Consider the following 18,150-nt stretch of genomic DNA (forward strand, 5'->3'; position numbering starts at 1 on the left):
TTTTTTTAATTATTATTATTATTATTATTATTATTATTATTATTATTATTATTATTATTATTATTATTATTATTACTGTTGGGAACGGAGTATAAAGAAAACTTTATTTATAGAAAAATATTTAATACACATGGATTCCAAATTACATGCATCCAGAAGTCATGGAGTTAGCAATAGGCCAATCACCCTACCTAGCTTCAAGGATTGGACCCTCTTAACAAGGAGTCAGCTAAATTGTTTTTCTTCCTCGGAATTTGTGAATTGTTGTGCTCAATGACATGGGTTGGGATTAGCATTTTGTTGTCAAATTCAACAATAAAATGATCCCAACTATCTTCATTAGCTTGAAGGATGCCTAAGTGAATCATCATTGCCTACCTCATTATGATGTAGAATATAGAATTTTTTTCTTTTTTTTTCTTTTTGAAGAACATAGACAATTTAGAGGTTCAAGGAACAGATTGTCATCACAAAAAATAAATGTAAGTCTTCCATTTGGGCTATCGGATTGAAGAGACGCATCACAATTGAGCTTTATAAAACCCATTACTGGTGTTGTGTTATATGCTTTGAATGACATAAACCAAAGACTGTGTATGTCATTTGAAGAAGAAATCATTCCGTGCCCACCAAATATACCATGCAATAAAGCTGCAAAATGAAATAGTCTCAAGATATTTTATTTGATATTAGCTTATGTCCTAAAACTTTTTAAGTATGTTTGTATTAAGGAAATGGATAGAAAATGCATCCACTTAACTCATGTTTTAAGAGGTTTAGCTAGGACTAGGATCTGCAATCATCTTAATTTGACTTACAATTAGTTTTCTTTTAATAAAATTTTGAGAATGGGAACTCTGCCCATAGCATGGGTGAGTGCACTGTTTTATGATGCATTAGATAAGATTGAATGGGTCTACCAAAAAGATTGAATGGGAGCATGTACCTCCATATTTAAATCAACATTACTTGTCATCAACTCCCATAATAGCTCTGGATATGTTTGAAAGTTGGCTAGCTGTGCAAAAGCTGATAATGCTGCTTAATTACTAAGGCTCTGTATGGCAATGTTTCTGTGCCAAAATAATGTTAATGAGTCAAAAACAAATTATTGTGTTTTTTTTTTTTTGCCTTAAATGTGGTATAGTAGAATCTGAAGAGAAAAAAATACTTCTTAACTGAAGAAGAAAAAAAAAGATCAAAACATGTATGACATGCACTTAACATAATCATTTCTTTAGGTTATTAAAAAATTACCAAAAAATTCCATCCACAATATTTTTGTTAATAGCTTGTATGTTTGAAAGCATTATTTTTGCTATCAATAGAAAGATCAATTCCTTTACAAGACCATAAAATAACTAAAATAGCCACTAAAAATTGTTGAAATTTTTTCCTACAACTATCTTAGATTTGTCCATCAGTTAAAGCAATAATTATTACATAATTGTTCATACTTTAAAAAAAGGAAAATAATAGTAATTTATAAGATCAAAAACCATATGAATATAAATACAATAATATTAAACACGAGAAATTGTGTGGCCTATTGCCCCAAAGTGGCTGAGTATGAATACTCCATGGGTAATAACATTATCATGGATTCATCAATCGATAAACTAATCAGGCTAGTGGGAGTTTTACCCAAAATAAAAAAGTGTAGATGGTCTTCATTTTTAGGGCATTTAAAAAACCACCGCCCTAAGTTTATTGTATGAATAAGTTTCAAGACCATGCGAAATTTAAAAAAAAAAAAATGTAAAATTAAAAAACTGTGTTATATTCCATGTATCCACTAAACACACGGACTATGTTCCATTCATGTAATGTGAAATAAAAAAAAAATATATATATATATATATATATATAATTTAGATGACATATATTAGCCATCTATATTATATATATAATCAAAGTCAAATAACCGGGTGGGTCAAATTGTCTACAGTGAGCATTCGATGGCTGAAAACATCTCAACGCACACCCCAAGGGGCTCCCAACCACCAGATGCTCACTGCACCGGTGCAGTGACTGCAGACAATTTTCACACCAAATAACCATCATTCATCTTTTATAGAGATAAAACCCAATTTCTTTATATCATAACAAGATCTACTCTATAATATTTGGCTATGCAACCTTTTTTTATTAAACTCACATACCATCTCAAACCACCTGATGATGATGTAATTACTTAGCTAAAATTGGTTGCTTTTTGGGTTCTAAAAAAGGAATCTCAATCCCCTCCCCAATAGAATACCTTGATGTGCATTCTCTTTTTTATCTTTATGAATTTTTCTTATTATCAAAGAGAGAGAGAGAGAGAGAGAGAGAGAGAGAGAGAGAGAGAGAGAGAGAAGATCAACTCTATATAACTGCTACAGATGATCAAGTTATTGAATGAGCCTAATACATTTCTCTCGATTGATTCACATGATGCTCTTTGAGTAATTGCACCTCCGGCCTGAATATTATGGCTGTTACACTGTTAGACCGGACAACACCAATGCCTTCATTGCTGAGATTTTAGATACAAAGTTTCATCTTGATATCATATGAACACCTGATCAAGACACGGAGGAAAGCAAGACAAAATTATTCGTTTATCATTGATGATGCCACTTTAGATCCAGTTTACCCAAACTATGTAAAATTACCTTGCCACTTTAGATCCAGTTTGATGAATTGTTCCATATTTTCATGTCTGGGGTTTGGTGGCCAAAGGATTAATCCAAAAAAGGCTAGGGGAGCTCAGGGAGGACATAGCAAAGGAATGTATATATTGAGAAATTAATTAGCCTGGGAATACTTCAAGAGAGAGGATTAATCGATTACCTCGACTTCCTCTTTCATACTGGCCACCAGACATCCTCCACAGAGTAGCTGCTTTGATTGGACAAGCAGTGAAGCTAAACGAGCATTTTCTTAACACTGGTGCAAGCTAATCCAACATCCGTTTAGTAATCTGTAAGGAAGAAAGGCCAACCCTTCCTACCCTGACCATCATCCTATATTGGAAATATATTTTTGTAGTTGAGACTGATTGTCTATCTGAGAGCTATCTGCGAAATCTGTTTCATGCAGAGAATATTTTGAGGGTGTGGCAGCTAGAAAAACCTTACCTAAGTGGGAAATTTGGACAGTAATGGCATCTATGCTTAAAGAATGTAGATCGATTTACTTTAGTAGTTAGACACTTAAAAGTCATCCAATGGATTTGCCTTACTACAAAGTTACAGCGAAAAACTATCAAAATGGCTATTGTTCATCATTGACTATTGATTGACATCCATATAGCAGAATTCCTACCAAGCAAAGTAAACCATAACCAATTCTTTTCCCATCTAAAGCATACTAGTAGTACTCTGAGCCCTTTGGCTGTTCAGTGGTATAACAGTGGTATAATGAACACCCAAAGGATCAACCAAATACGTACAGATGACATTTATATATATGGATGCAATTCATACCTCATGGACAATTGATATTTGATACAATGGAAACAATAGTAAGCAGAAGATGAGAATCATCAACTGGATTTAACAGATTCAATAGCAGCAACTAAATCATCAAATTTGGCCCCAGTAACTTCTTTTACAACCTTGCTTCCCTTGAGGATCTTGAAAGTAGGGACGACCTTTATCCCCAATTCCTTTGCTAATGGCTGCAAAAAGAGAACAGATAACACAATGTGAGAGAGAGATTCAAAATATCAGCACACACACACACAGAGTGACTACTAATACAAACATGCCTTGTTTTCTTGGTTGCAGTCAAGCTTCATAAAAACAACATCAAGGTGCTTCTCAGACAGTTCTTGGAATTTTGGGGCAATCACCTTACAAGGACCACACCTTCACAAGTCAAAATCGACCAGAAATTAAATACAAGGTTATAACATATGGATTCCAAACATGAGGAAATTAAAAGCTTTGATATGATATAGAAGTATAATGATGCAAGCATAAAATAAGACATGGGTATATCTGTAATTCTTCAACATATTTATAGTGAGAAGCCGAATTAGATTTTTGTTTTTTCTTTCCCTTATTTACCCATCTAAATGTCGCTTTTGTTGAGGCCCTATTTTTCAGTGGTCAAAACCGTTTTCCTTGAATATGCTTCCATAGTTCCCTACCTAACAACTCAAGATATGTTTGATCTTTGTTGGTAGTCATGGCTAAATTATTATGAGGGTATCAATATACTACAGGGTTTATTCATTCAAGAGTTTAAAGTCATAAAAGGAGTCTGGATCTCTCTGGTTATGTGAAGTCTATATAAAAACGTTTGTACTGAATTCTAGCACAAGTTAATTAGTAATAGCTACACTCTCCTGACTGGTTTAATATGACTATTCTTCTGGTGATGCTTCACTCTGTCCTGATCTCTCTGGGTACTTGCTGCATCTGGGTAACATAGCTCTTGATATACTCTACATCCAATGTCTCAACGGCTCCATCTGGATGCAAGGCAAATAAAGGGAAAGGAAATCAAATCAAATCAATGCTAACATGCAAACTTTTGCAATGATTACCTCACAGGATTTGTAGCTAACTCAAAAACATTCTAAATTTGATTATTAAATTTTACTTTACTTTGCAACCAAATCCTTTTAAGTTGAAAAATAAAATAAATATTACATCTGAAAATATAATTACCAAATACGGTAAGAGCTTTAGGTAAACTACCCAATTATGATTAAAAAACTCTCCTTTTTCTTATCAAAACCAATTTCATGTCCCTTCCCTTTCCTTTACTTGCAACTAGACAAGCCAACACAGATGTGATATTTTTCCTCACTGTCATTTTTTGAAGATTTTTCTTATGTTTTCTTCAACAATATGCACTCGAATACAACGTCAATATGTCAAGGGAAAATCGCATCCTGATATTGTATTATTTTTTGGTCTATATACTATAGTCTATCAAAAGGAAAATAACTGAGTGAAAAGAAATTAATATTTCATAGCCTTAAGCCTCTAAAAGGACCCAAATTTATCAATTATTTATTTAAAAAATAATTCCCAAAGTTTGGAATCCTTCCACCTTTGAGATAGAACTTGGAATTGGCTCAACGGAGGACCTGAAATAGCCTGACTCCTGGTCAGGTTTTTAAAACATTTTTCATTGTGTATCCATAACAAGAAGCAAATCATAAAAATCAAATTGTTACTGAAGAGTGAAGAAAAAAAAAAGAGCTATCCAGTGCACGAGGCTCCAGCTACTGAAGAGTAAACAAAGAGAATATAACCATCAAGAGGGGCCCTTCCTGGTGATGAATCAAAATAACCAAATACCATTCACATGTTAAACCTGTGACTACAATCAAAATGATGTTTGCCACAATTCTCAATAAATTAGTTTCCCTTTTCCTACTTCAGTTAGCAGGACTTAATAAATAAATAAAAAATAAAAATAAAAACATCAGGAAGAAAATAAATATTTGCTAAACTAGCATATGGCACATCAATAAAAATATCCCATTCCCCCACCCCCACCCCAAAACAAACCAAAAAAAAAAAAGTGAAAAGAAGAGTAAGCCTTCACAGATCTCATCACCATTAACCAATTACTAGTTCAGCGGAATAAACATGAAGCATCAACAATAAAGAGGCAAAATATTATATCTTAAATTGGCTTTTCCATGATTCTATCTATGGTGCATCAAGGATAAAGAGACAAAATATTACAACTTAAATAGGGTTTTCCATGTTTCTATAGTGGCCCCAATTCAGATGACTGTGTGGTCTCTACTCAATCTACCAAAATAGAGCAGAAGAACAACTAGTGGAGTCATTAATTGAAGAAACCAAATCCAAATTCAAGAGATTGTACCATTGCGTATACATGTCTAGGACGACAATCTTGTCACTGGCACATGCGGCTTCGACCAGAGGCCAGAACGTATCCTTGTTGACCGCAGTAACCTGCCCGACAACCGGTCCCGCCATATCCAAGCTCGACCTCACAGATCCTCCAATCTCTCTCCTCCTTTCAAAATTCTTCAAAACGCTCCCCGAAAACCTAGAAGATCGATCCCCAGCACAACGAACTTGATCGTTCGGTACAGCAGGCTGGGTCAGTGACCATGAAGACGATGAGGTCGTAGAACGCAAAGGAGACGACAGAGAAATTTGAAGAGCCATTAAAGGGTCAGGTATAGACGAGAGAGAAATTTTCTGAGCTTGTCTGCAATTCGATGAGGAAATGAGAATGGCGGAATTCTGATTTTGCAGAGTAGCAGAAGAGAGTGAGATCAGTAAGGAAGAATGGAAGATAATGTAGATGACGAATGAATGGAGTGAAATTCCAGATTTAGCCTTCAGAATATCCTTCTTAGATGTAAGGAATCAGAATATTTTTAGGACTAATTTTGTCATTTAGTCATTCACGGAGCAAAAAATTTTAGTTCACTGCGTCCACACAAATTTTTGGAGAAGGCCCGTTTTGGAACATTGGCACGTGGTAGAATCACAAGGCTTGACCGCTTGAGTGGTCTTGCGAAGATTTCACAACGCGGATATTCTTATCTATGAGGTTGGTTGACTAAACTGTTGGTTAATCGTTTAAATAAACTAGGCATGCTACCAACATACCTGGGTATCAGGTATGCCAGCATGCCTGAACCCTGGGATTGAGGATATTAAATATGGACCGTAGTTCAGATTTACAGGATTTAGTCACAATACGAGACATCTGTCAGGTATTATACTTGACAGTTCTGAGGCATACTAATATGATATCTCTCCTCTCTCCTCTCTCCTCTCTCCTCTCTCCTCTCTCATATCTGGAAGAGGAGGAACTCGTAGTGATAGGAGCTTGCCCTTTGCTCTCTACAACTGATGGAAGCAAGACGCTCACCGCATACAGCCGTTTAGGAACTCACCGCCTACACAAGTTGTCGGAAACTAGAAAGGTTCAGGAGTCGGAAGACCCAAAAAAAGAAATAAAAGCAAGGGTGTCGTTAAAGGATATAGTTGTAGATGGCGAGAGGCTGGGTTCATTGGCAATGAAGAGAAAAGGGCAATATAGAAGAAACCTAAGATATTCCTTCGAGATTGGAAAGCGAAGGTAAAATTTAGCATTTTAGAATTTTCTGTCCTCCAAAGGCAGTGTGGGAGGTTGATGCTGGTGCGCTTTAGGTTTTGAAGGTCTATAAGAGATTTGGAAGATGAAGGAAAGATTCAGAGTGTGGCGTGGTTGTAGAGGAGATCAGGTTCGTATCCCTCTTATATTTATGAAAATCCAAAAGTTATATCCCGGTAATGTTTTTTTGGGTATAAATTGTTTAATGTGATTGAGTTGTAATGTTGTTGGTGGAATGCATTTCATTTCATAGATCAGAAGCCTAGTGTTGTATCAATATTTGAGAAAGAGAGACGACAAATCATTAGTGCCGGATGGCAAAGGGCCAGGAAAATGGCTACCGAGGAATTCCATAATTATTTGGTTTCTTCTTCAGTAAATTGCATATAGGTGGGTTGTGCCTAGTTTTGATTCATGGATAAGTGAATACATCGATAACTTTAAGGGTAATTTACAACGCCACCCCCTGGAGAATGCCAATATTATATGGACACCCCCTCTTTTTCACCAAATTGGACTCGGACCCCCTACCGTCAGTCAACGTTACATGATGCTTTGAAATGACGTTTTTTCCCTTATGAGTAAAAACTGATAAATTAGACATTTTTCATTATCCCAAAAATACCCCTCCTTACCCTTTTATCTCTCCTTCTCTCCTTCTCTCTTTCTCTCCTTCTCTCCTCTTCTCCCTACCTGCTACCAACGGTTCAGACGAGTTCCAGCAGAGATAGAGAGGGCAGTCGCTGGAAAATACCTCTCCTTTTGTCGCCGGCGAGTAGTGCTTCCCATCCAGTTTCTGTCGCAGGCGAGAAGATATGTTTGTTTGTTTTTGTTTTTGTTTTTTTTTTTCTCTTCTCTATTTTCCCCATTTTGATCTCTAGTTCTCTATTGGGATTTTGTGTGCTCAACGAGACGCCGAAGATAGACCCACGAACCTGCATATGCTCTGCCTAGAAACAACAGCAGAGAAGCAACAAGCACCTCTGAGAAGAAAAGTTTCAAGGCCCTTCCCAGTAAAGAGATTACTATTGTTCACTAATAAAAAAAAAATTTCATTATTCTACTATCAGGTGCAGTAGAAAAACACTAATCATAACAAACAACAGAACACAAAATTGTAAGTTTTGGACATGACTTACACAAGGTGTTTTGACCATTCATTAAGCTCAATGTGATAGGTAATACCAGGTGAAAATGAGGTGAAAATGAGATATCACCCAATATATTACAATATGAATATATATCAAATTGAGTGAAAGCCCCTAACTAATTATGACTTGTGTTTGTATGTGTGTTGCAGTTCATTATGTTCAGGTTGACAAAAACTGAGACCAAGTTAAAATCAGGAAATCCCTCGGTACCCTATTGAATACAGTGTCAAACAGAAATGAAAATCAAGAAAAAGAAATCTGCCCACATGTCCATTCCACATCAAGAACAAAATCAAAAAAACTTGTCCAGCCTTGTCCACTCCACATATAAATGAAAATCAAAAAACCTTTCCAACATGTTCATTCCACATCCAAAATGAAAATAAAAAAACCTATACACATGTCCATTCCACATACTTGACAAAAATCAAAAGGCCTGTATACACATCAGAATTACACATATCGAAAACCTGTCCAGTCTAGTAATGATAATTTCCAAAATCAAAAGGCCTATATACACATCATTTCCCCCCCCCAAAAAAAAAACCCCCCTTTGTCCAAACTCAATTCTTGTTTGGCTTCTGCATTGCCTCCTTTTCACGTCTTCTTGCCCGAGCTGCTGTCGCTTTCGCTCTTTTCCTTGCTTGAACACTATCATTCAATGCAGTTGATGCATTATGTGATCTTGTCCGCTGAGAGACATTGACTTCAGCTTCACTAGCCCCCACATTTCGACTCTCCTACACAAGCATTTAGAACAATCCAAGTATAGTTGAGTAATTATGGAAGTATAACATATGTCTAAAATTTAGTAGAATTGATTACAATATCATAGGATGATAACTGAATGGTCTTTGGAGAATGAATCATGGTTACCTTCACAATACTGCTTTTCCTTGCCCTTTTCCTCCTAATTTGACCCCCTTTACATGTTCTCCTGTTATGACCCTGAAGCCCACACTTATCACATCTTACTGATGTAGACTTCTTTCTGTACTCACTTCCTGCTGGTTCACCATCCTCCTTTTTTCTAACTTTTTTGGGTCTGCCTGGGTGCCTTCTCAGAGGTGGAGGCTCCACCACTCCCATACTACTTGTTTCTTCCAACTCTGATATGTCAGGAAGTGGGTGTATCATGTTCTCATAAGCTTGTAGATATTTCCCTAGAAAATAAAAACTATCACAGTAATCTGATAGGTTTTCCCTCTTAAATGTAATACAGCAAGCTGCATGTCTACATGGCAGCCCGGTAGCCTCCCATACTTGACACCCACATTTTCGAGTATTCAAGTTTACCACAAATCTTGATGTGCCATCGTTCACCTCAAATTCATTATATCCTGCTGATAGGGCCACACAAGATCTTGATTGCTGGTGGATCACATCCATTCTCTTCTTAATCTTTGGTGTCAAAGTCCCCTTGTAAGAACAAGCTTGCTCAAACCTCTTATGTAATTTATCCATCAAACTTATCCGCACTTGATCAATCAAATATAGGATGGGTTTGTCTCTATACGGGCCTACCCAGTTATTGAAGGACTCTGTCATGTTGTTGGTTATGTGATCACTTTTTGTTTGGTGATTAAATGCCCATCTTGACCATGAACTAGGCTGGTTTTCCATCAGAAAATCATATGCTTTTTGATTTATACTCTTGATCTCAGCCATTGCCTTTGTCCACTCAATTTCTCTGTAAGCCCTTGATGCAGTCCAAAATAAAGCTTTTAGCTTCTCACCTTTATAATCTTTCCTGAAATTTGCATACAAATGCCTACTGCAATGCCTTGTATGTGATTCAAGGAAAACCTCCTTAATTGCATCAGTTAACCCCTACACACCCAATAAGAATGAAAAAAAAAAAACAATATCAGAAATCAGCAATTGATATAAAAAAAAGAAGTAAAAACATTTAAAGAGAAATTGATAAGAAGGCACCTTTTGCTTATCTGACATGAAAGTTAAATACCCCATGTCATCTGATGTAGAATACAATGCAGTATACAGATTCTGAAGGAACCACAGCCAACTGTCTTTGCACTCAGATTCAACAACAGCATAGGCAAGTGGAAATAATCCATTGTTCCCGTCAACAGAAATAGCTGCCAATAGTGTCCCTCCAAACTTTCCCTTCAGATGGCATCCATCCAACCCAATAAATGGCCTACAACCATTAAGAAACCCTCTTTTGCTTGCTTCATAACAAACAAAACACCTTTTAAACACTGGATTGTCGGCCATGTTAGTTCTTGAAATGAATTGAAGATTAAACATTGAACCTGGATTGGTTTGCCTAACCATCTCTCCATACCTTGGAAGCTTGGAATACGACTTGGCATGGCTACCCTCATTTACTTCTTTTGCAAGAAGACGTGCCCTCCAAATCTGACTGTAACTTGGTTGAATCTTATAATCCTTCCATAACATGGCTCTAATACTATTAGTAGACAACTCAGGATCTGCTTTGAGTTGTGGACCAAGTTTGTTAGCAATCCATCTTGATGTTGCATCCGGGTTTTTGTCTTTTCTTTGAGAACAAGTATGCTGAGGATTAAAAGACTTTATCATAAAAGTGATTTTATCTTCAGTCGGTGATGCATGAATTCTCCACTGACAACCATCATCAGCACAAATAACAGTTACCCTTGTCCTCTCATTTTTTATTCTCTGAAGATGAAAACCCTCTTGGATTGCATAATCTTTCAATTCTCTCCTAAAATGGTCCACATCATCAAATATCATACCATCCTCTAGTTGGACTTTTCCTTCAACATCAAAAACACTTCTTGCCCTACGGACTTGTGGTGCATGGAACTCATCGGAGTCATAATCTGATAAGTCATCAGTTCCAATAGATGCTTCATCACCTTCAGAGCCATCCCCATCTTCAAAGTGCACCTCAGAGCCATCCCCATCTTCAAAGTGCACCTCTTCTTCACTTCCACTTTTACTAATATCTTTAAAGCCATCATCACTTTGCATTTTCCAGTCTTCATCTTCCGAGTCAGACATAACATACTCACATCCACTTGAGTATGTATTAGTCACATCATTTGCCTCATCTATCACCTCTACCACATCTACAATAGATTTTCCTTTCTCACTATGACTTGAAATTATCCCGGGGATTGTACCACTACCATCTTCGCTTGATCTCATGTTGGATGCACCAGTTCTGCCTATAGAAATACCTGAGCAACAAGCACTCTGGACTATCGGTTTTGGTACTCTAGATGTACCACTTTCATAATGAACAAATGATCCAATTCCAATGCTAGGAGGCTGCACTTCATTCCTCTGTCTTCTTCTTGGAAGATCTCTACCAACAACTTTGAATGGATAGCCATTAATGGTATGACCACCAAAACCATTGTCAAACTGCTTCACATTTGACACATACACCATAAGAACCCTCAACTCTTCAAAAATAGACAACACTTGCATGAGTGTGTCATCGTTCCATATATCAATCATAACCCTACTATCAGGCAGCATAGCTTGACAAGTGAACTTGATAGACCTCCCATCTGGAATATGTGACAACACCGTACTGTAGATGTCGCATAGTAACTCAAAATAACTGAACTTCTCTCTATCAACAATCTTGTGCTCAACCTTCCCATCGTAATGGTAATACAATGTGTAAGGATCCATTCTACAAATGATAACAATGCAATTAGTAAAATTCATAATATTTCTCACACTCTCTTATAATAAACATGAAAATCATAGCAAAATATAGCAAAGCACAGTTTTACCAAATGTAAGAACCACCATATTTGTCTTATTCAGCAAATAGTTCACATTGAATTTTTTACCAAGAAAACTAATAGTAAAAGTTGTCTCTGAAACACAAGCATATGTTAACATGGAATTTCTTTTTTTTTATTTTTTCAAAAAGAAAATAAAGTTTAAAGTGATGGGTTGTACCATACAAGAATGATTTATTAGTAGAAGTATAGATAGGAACCATTCCACATTCAAAAGGCCACTACAACATGGAGATAGTAATATTAACAGATGTAAAGAGACCCATAAAGCATAAAGCACAAGGAACCATTGTTTTGGAAACAGTAACATATTAGGAAAATAAGGAGCAGAGCCCAATAATGCCTCAGAAACCATTTACAAGAGGCATAGTTTAGTACATCTATGGGACCCTTAAAGCACAACCAAAACACATTTCAATTTTAGCCAAGCTATGGTGCAAGACAAGAATAAGAATGATTTATTAGAATAGGAAAAGAAGAGGGGACCAAATGCTTAAAAAAGCCACAAGAAGTGATGGTACTGTCGGAACCAATAAGGCATATACATATCATTTTCAATGGCTTAAAAAGGGAAAATTCTGTTCTGAAGCAGCTTGTGGACAAGAAACTAATGTATAATCATCCATGGTTGAAATCTACAGGTATAATCTGACAAAATGGTCTCAATCGTTCGATAGCTATTTGATGAGCAATTCGTGCATGTATTAATCATTATACAAGGTTATTCATATACAAAAGGATATCAAAACATTTCTCAATCATATATACCCAGTAATGAGAATAGAATTCAGATACAGAGTGAAGAGAGCCAGCAGAAGTAGCTGTTCCTATCAATCGATTTGGGGATGATCAATAAAAGGGTAAAATTTCAGAGATACCTGTAGTCGCTGGAGGGGGTTCGCCGCCGTAGTCGCTGGAGGGGGTTCGCCGCTGTAGTCGCTGGAGGGGGTTCGCTGCCGTAGTCGCCGTCGTCGCCGTCATCGAAAGAGTGTTCGCAGCCGCCGATCTGCAAGCCTACCCGTTCTTCTTCTCAACTCATTGAGGCTGATTTGTGACCCGTTAGAAGTGAGTAGTGAGTTAGGGTTGTGAAATCGATTTGGGGATGATGAATAAAAGGGTTAAATGAGACAAGGAGGCAGGATAACATACCTGTAATCGCCGGAGGGGGTTCGCAGCCTCCGTAGACGCTACCGGAAGGTGTTGCAGCCACCGATCTGAAAATTCCTATCAATCTTCTTCTCCGACGTTCTTCTCCGACGTTCTTCTCTTACTCAGTAACTCGCGCGACTCGTCATATTTGAGTTGTGAGTTAGGTTTTCCTCAATCGATTTTGGAAATAGAACCATTAAGGGCAATTTTGGTACTTCATTATTTTGAAGGGCAAAATGGAATTTAGAAAAAATATTAACTGCTGATGTCAGCATTCTTGGTATATTATGTAACGTTGACTGATGGTAGGGGGTCCGAGTCCAATTTGGTGAAAGAGAGGGGGTGTCCCTATAATATTGGCATTCTCCAGGGGGTGGCGTTGTAAATTACCCTAACTTTAATGGGAATGTTTAATTTTGACGATGTGGATGTGTAGCAGGGTATAGGTTGGTCAAAGGATGAGGACATCAAGAAGCTAGTGCTATAACAAAGTGTATGAAGATGTAAGATATGCAGTTAAACTTGATTTGATTTTGAATTTGATTTTCATTTTGATTTTTCATTGGGGAAAAAATGAAACAGTAGTATCTTTTCCCTTACTTGTTTCGTTTCTTCTATTTCCTACTTATGAGGTGGTCATAATTTGACATTTTTTGTAAAGGAGATTCGATCTTTCTAACCAAAAGCAGTTGGGACTTGTAAAAGAGTAAACTTATGTAGCCAGGAAGGAGACGACAAATCAATAGGACAGTGTTCTGTTACACCTGTTAAGATATAACTTACCAGTTTGTATGTGTAATTAAACAGGTAAACATGTAAGTAAATTTTTTTTTGGAATAATCTTACCAATAAATTTGAGATAATATATGTTGTTGGAATCCAAATGTTCTTGTTTGGAACCTTGGTACTTGATTTTTAGAAGGTGATGTTTGAAACATACTTAGCATAATGTTAAATTTTCTAATTTATGATGTTGGTTTATGCATAGGTGGTGAACAAAAGATGGGGAAGGTGGAAAAGAAGAACATCTTCTATGCGATGTAGTACACGCCCTCCAATGTTAATCATGAGGTCGGTTATATTAATTATTAGAAAATTGTAGGTTTAATTTGATGATGTTTTAAATTTGGTATACAAGTATAGGATTGTAGTCATATAAAAATAGTTATATTTGGCGAACATATGAAACTGAAAAATGAACATATTATCTAACTTTCTCCCTTAAACACAAAACAAAAAGCATCAACACAAGGGGTAGTATATTCCACACCCACACCCTAGATGTACATTGTGTTGAGCATATGGATGTGAATGAAGTGAAGATCCATTGGACATTGTTTAGGTGGTATCCCTATTATTTTTTTGCTGGGTTGTGTATGTAGTAGAGTTGTTTCAAAATGAACATAGTTTGGGTACATCTGGGAGAAGATGCTAGGTTGGATGTTGTGAAATGTCATATAGAAACTCAATAGTCAGAAAATTTTAAATCCAGCAAAATCTAAAACAATGGTGTATTGGTTATGTAGTGATTTGTTTTGGATTAATTCAAATGCTTCTTACCGCCATAGATGTTGCGGCTTTGGAAGTGCCCTTGTTTTTTTTGTGATGAATGTGGTATTTATGGGCCCTCATGGTTTTATCTCATTTATGCTATTAGTTGTAGAAAATATTTTTTTTTATAAAGCATTGATTTATTTGGAAATGGTGGGGTAGTTCAATGTCTTTGCTTGCTGTTTCCATGCTTGTTCTTCGTCAATGCACGAATCAGCATATAAAAATTTGACAGTATTTTAATGTGTAATCTACGTACAAGTCGAAGATAGTAGGAGAGAATTATTTGTTGCGGCAGAAGTAGAGATGGGAGATGTGGATGAGGAAGGTTCTAGCTTTAGGAGTAAATGGTTTTATATGGAAAAAGGTAAATTGCTTGGATCAAAAAATAGATCTTTACGTAAATTCTGTACATATATTTGTGTTACAAATTATTATTGGGTTTGACGCTTTGACAGAGTTTGTATATGGTAGCAACAAACAATCAGAATTAGAGCAAGTTATAGAAGCAGATGCTAGAGAGATGGAGAATGAAATACAAGACTGGGATGACAAGACAGAAGAATCTTTAGTAAATGAGGAAGGGACTGGTGATGAAGAGGGTATAGCAGAAGGCAATGGTGGTGGAGAAGCAAGCAAAGAGCAGGGCAACATGTTTGTAGCTAGTAATAATGCACAAGGACCTGGAACAACATCAGGAGGTACTGAATCAACAGAGATTTTGCCTTACATTGGGATGGCATTTGATGACATAAATGCTGCCTACTCTCTTTATAATGAGTATGCAAGAAAGGCGGGCTTTAGTGTGCACATACATTGGATGAATTATTCAAGGAAAAGGTTAGATGGATCAAGACGGGATACTGTCAAAGAGGTTTGTTTGTTATAAAGAAGATTTTCGTAATATAAACCGCAAGAATCAGAAGGGCAGAGAGGTGCGCCGTAGAGCCGAGGTAAGGGTTGGTTGCCCAACATTTATTATTCTTAAATCCAATTCTAATGGGTGGGTAGTTGAAAAGTTTGAGCTAAGCACAATCACCCATTGGTTGTTCAAGAACAAATATTCAGACTTGGGTCACACCAACAGTTATCGGATGAAGTGAAGTTGATAGTTAGTAATCTCTAGAAAAGTGGTTTGGGTCCTACACAAATTAATGATGTTATTGTAGAAATCTTCAATGGTCAACGTAATATTGGTGTATCGGAGGGAAAATTGAAAAGATTTATGAAGAGCAACGAAAGACAGATGTATACGGAGGATTGTCAATTGGTTTTAACATATTTTTACTCCATCTGAGCCAAGGAACCAGGATTTATTTATTCCATTAAGTTAGCTGACAATGGGATGTTGAGTGGAATTTTTTGGGTTAATAGTAGAGCGAGGGCTATGTACCAGTTGTTTGGTGATGTTGTCGTGTTTGACATGACGTATAAGAAGAATAGGTATTGGTGGCCATTTGGTCCATTCACTGGCGTAAAAAATCACGGGCAATCTATTTTATTCGGTCGTGGTTTGATTGCAAACGAAACTAAAGAGTCATTCGAGTGGTTGTTCAAAGCATGGATGAATGCAGTGGGAGGCAAGGAACCAAGTGCCATTATTACCGATGAGTGCACTGGCATTATACCAGCTATGTCAAGTATTTTTCCAAATGTAGTCCATAGATTTTTCTCATGGCAGGTTGCAAAGCATGCCAAAGAACACCTAGGTCCGTTATGGTACAGATGTCCGAAATTTAAATAGGATTGGAATCAGTGCATATATCGGACATGGATGGAAGAAATTTCTGACAAGAGATGGGAATCAATGATTGGAAAATATAACTTGAAGGATAATTGTTAGTTGAGTGATAAGTATCCAAAATGAGCATTGGGTTCCATGTTATTTGAAAAAATATTTTTTTGCGGGGATGAGCTCAACACAAAGAAGTGAGGGAATGAACAGTTACTTCCAGGGTTACTTTAAGGGAACAATAACGTTGTATAAATTTGTCAAACAGTATGAAAAGGCTATCACAAGGCATAGAGAGAAGGAAGATGAGGCAGAGCTGAAAACATCTACCCAATTACCTCAATTGTCATTACAACATCCTCTTGAAGAGCATGCAGGTAAGGTGTACACTAGGAGGGTGTTTGATATTTTTAAGAAACATCTCATTTCCAGCTTTAGCCTTTCCGCGAAAGAGGAATCATTTCAAGGGTCAATTCGTAAATTTAGGGTGGGGCCTTTTAAGATCCCAATTAAGCAAAGATGCGTGGTGGTATACTACTCATCACAGGAGGAGGTCCAATGTGGTTGTCATTTTTTTGAGTTCATGGGTATTGTCACACCCCGTTCTCACGGAACCGGGCCAGTGATCGGGTTAACTCCGGTTAACCCAAACCTGCCAGGATCATCTGATACTGTATTCCACCACAGCATACACACAACTAATATAAGCTCATCAGATCAGCGGAAGACTAAGTTTTACCTGTGAATAATCCCATAATACTTGATACCCGAATTGTGATATAATAGTTATATACATGTGGGCCCGAAGGCATGATATTTACACAATAAAAATACAATTCACATATCAAGTATATAAAGGAATCCATCAAAATAATCAGAGTACACAGCTCGGCTCGGTATCAAAGGCTGGAGCTCAGCTCGGCATCAAGGGTTGAGCCCAGCTCGGCATCACATGGTAGAGCTCAGCTCGGCCTCAGTAGTGGAGCTCAGCTCGGCATCAGAACTGCGATCCCGTAGCACAACTCTCGCACGATCAGTCAATGCTGTGCTCTAACTCCTCAGGGGTCCACTAGTCCTCTTCGGGGAACTCGACTGTGGGACCCACCCCGTGCTCTTCAGATGTATGACCTGCAAAATCATCTAAAAAGGGGTGCACACGTGGGATGAGCTCACTAGCTCAGTAAGTGGTAAGATGGACCACATAGCAGTCCACACATCAAAACACAATCATATGCACTACATGTTATGCATTACATTTTAAATCACATCCACCTAAGCAACATTACTAAGTCTTCGGTTTAGTGCTACTACAGCCACAGTGCGCGTATACTCCGGGTACGAGCCGCGAACTCCATCCCGCGATACGCCCATAGGGCTGTCGGAGAAGGCCCACCGTGAGTACTTGAAAAAGTAAAGACAATGCCGTCCACCGACTTTCAACAGAAAAGTAAATGACTGAAATTAAAGGTGCTGACTCCAGCAATTTAAAAGCAGTACGATTGACCCTCTTGAATGTACCATCGGGGTTGCCGACTGTCCTATTGACCCACCGGGCGTTATATCTAACTGCCACAGTGACCCAACAACCGCGACCACTGCTTCCCCCCAAATGGTAACCCAACACCTTAACCCCTGTTGGGAAGGGTCGTAGCACGGGAAGGTGAAATCCTAAACCGTATGCTCCTATATGACAATAGTACGATTGCATAGT

General features: G+C 37.4%; 2 protein-coding genes across 2 annotated transcripts; both read right to left on the reverse strand.

Annotated features, from left to right (window-relative positions):
• Positions 1 to 3,420: 3,420 nt before the first annotated feature.
• On the reverse strand, positions 3,421 to 6,268 carry LOC122068461 (thioredoxin F-type, chloroplastic-like). Its single transcript, XM_042632316.1, has 3 exons — positions 5,839 to 6,268; positions 3,755 to 3,854; positions 3,421 to 3,664 (listed from the first exon to the last, which is right to left on the reverse strand). Exons 1-3 carry the CDS (start codon positions 6,147 to 6,149, stop codon positions 3,530 to 3,532), a joined length of 546 nt encoding a protein of 181 aa, XP_042488250.1. The 5' UTR covers positions 6,150 to 6,268; the 3' UTR covers positions 3,421 to 3,529.
• A 2,535-nt stretch (positions 6,269 to 8,803) lies between these two features.
• LOC122068463 lies at positions 8,804 to 12,103 on the reverse strand. The gene is made up of 3 exons (XM_042632319.1): positions 10,176 to 12,103; positions 9,117 to 10,070; positions 8,804 to 8,980 (listed from the first exon to the last, which is right to left on the reverse strand). Exons 1-3 carry the CDS (start codon positions 11,925 to 11,927, stop codon positions 8,804 to 8,806), a joined length of 2,883 nt encoding a protein of 960 aa, XP_042488253.1. The 5' UTR covers positions 11,928 to 12,103.
• Positions 12,104 to 18,150: the final 6,047 nt, after the last annotated feature.

The sequence above is a fragment of the Macadamia integrifolia genome, unplaced genomic scaffold (genome assembly GCF_013358625.1).
Source record: "Macadamia integrifolia cultivar HAES 741 unplaced genomic scaffold, SCU_Mint_v3 scaffold401, whole genome shotgun sequence".
Classification (NCBI taxonomy): Eukaryota; Viridiplantae; Streptophyta; class Magnoliopsida; order Proteales; family Proteaceae; genus Macadamia; species Macadamia integrifolia.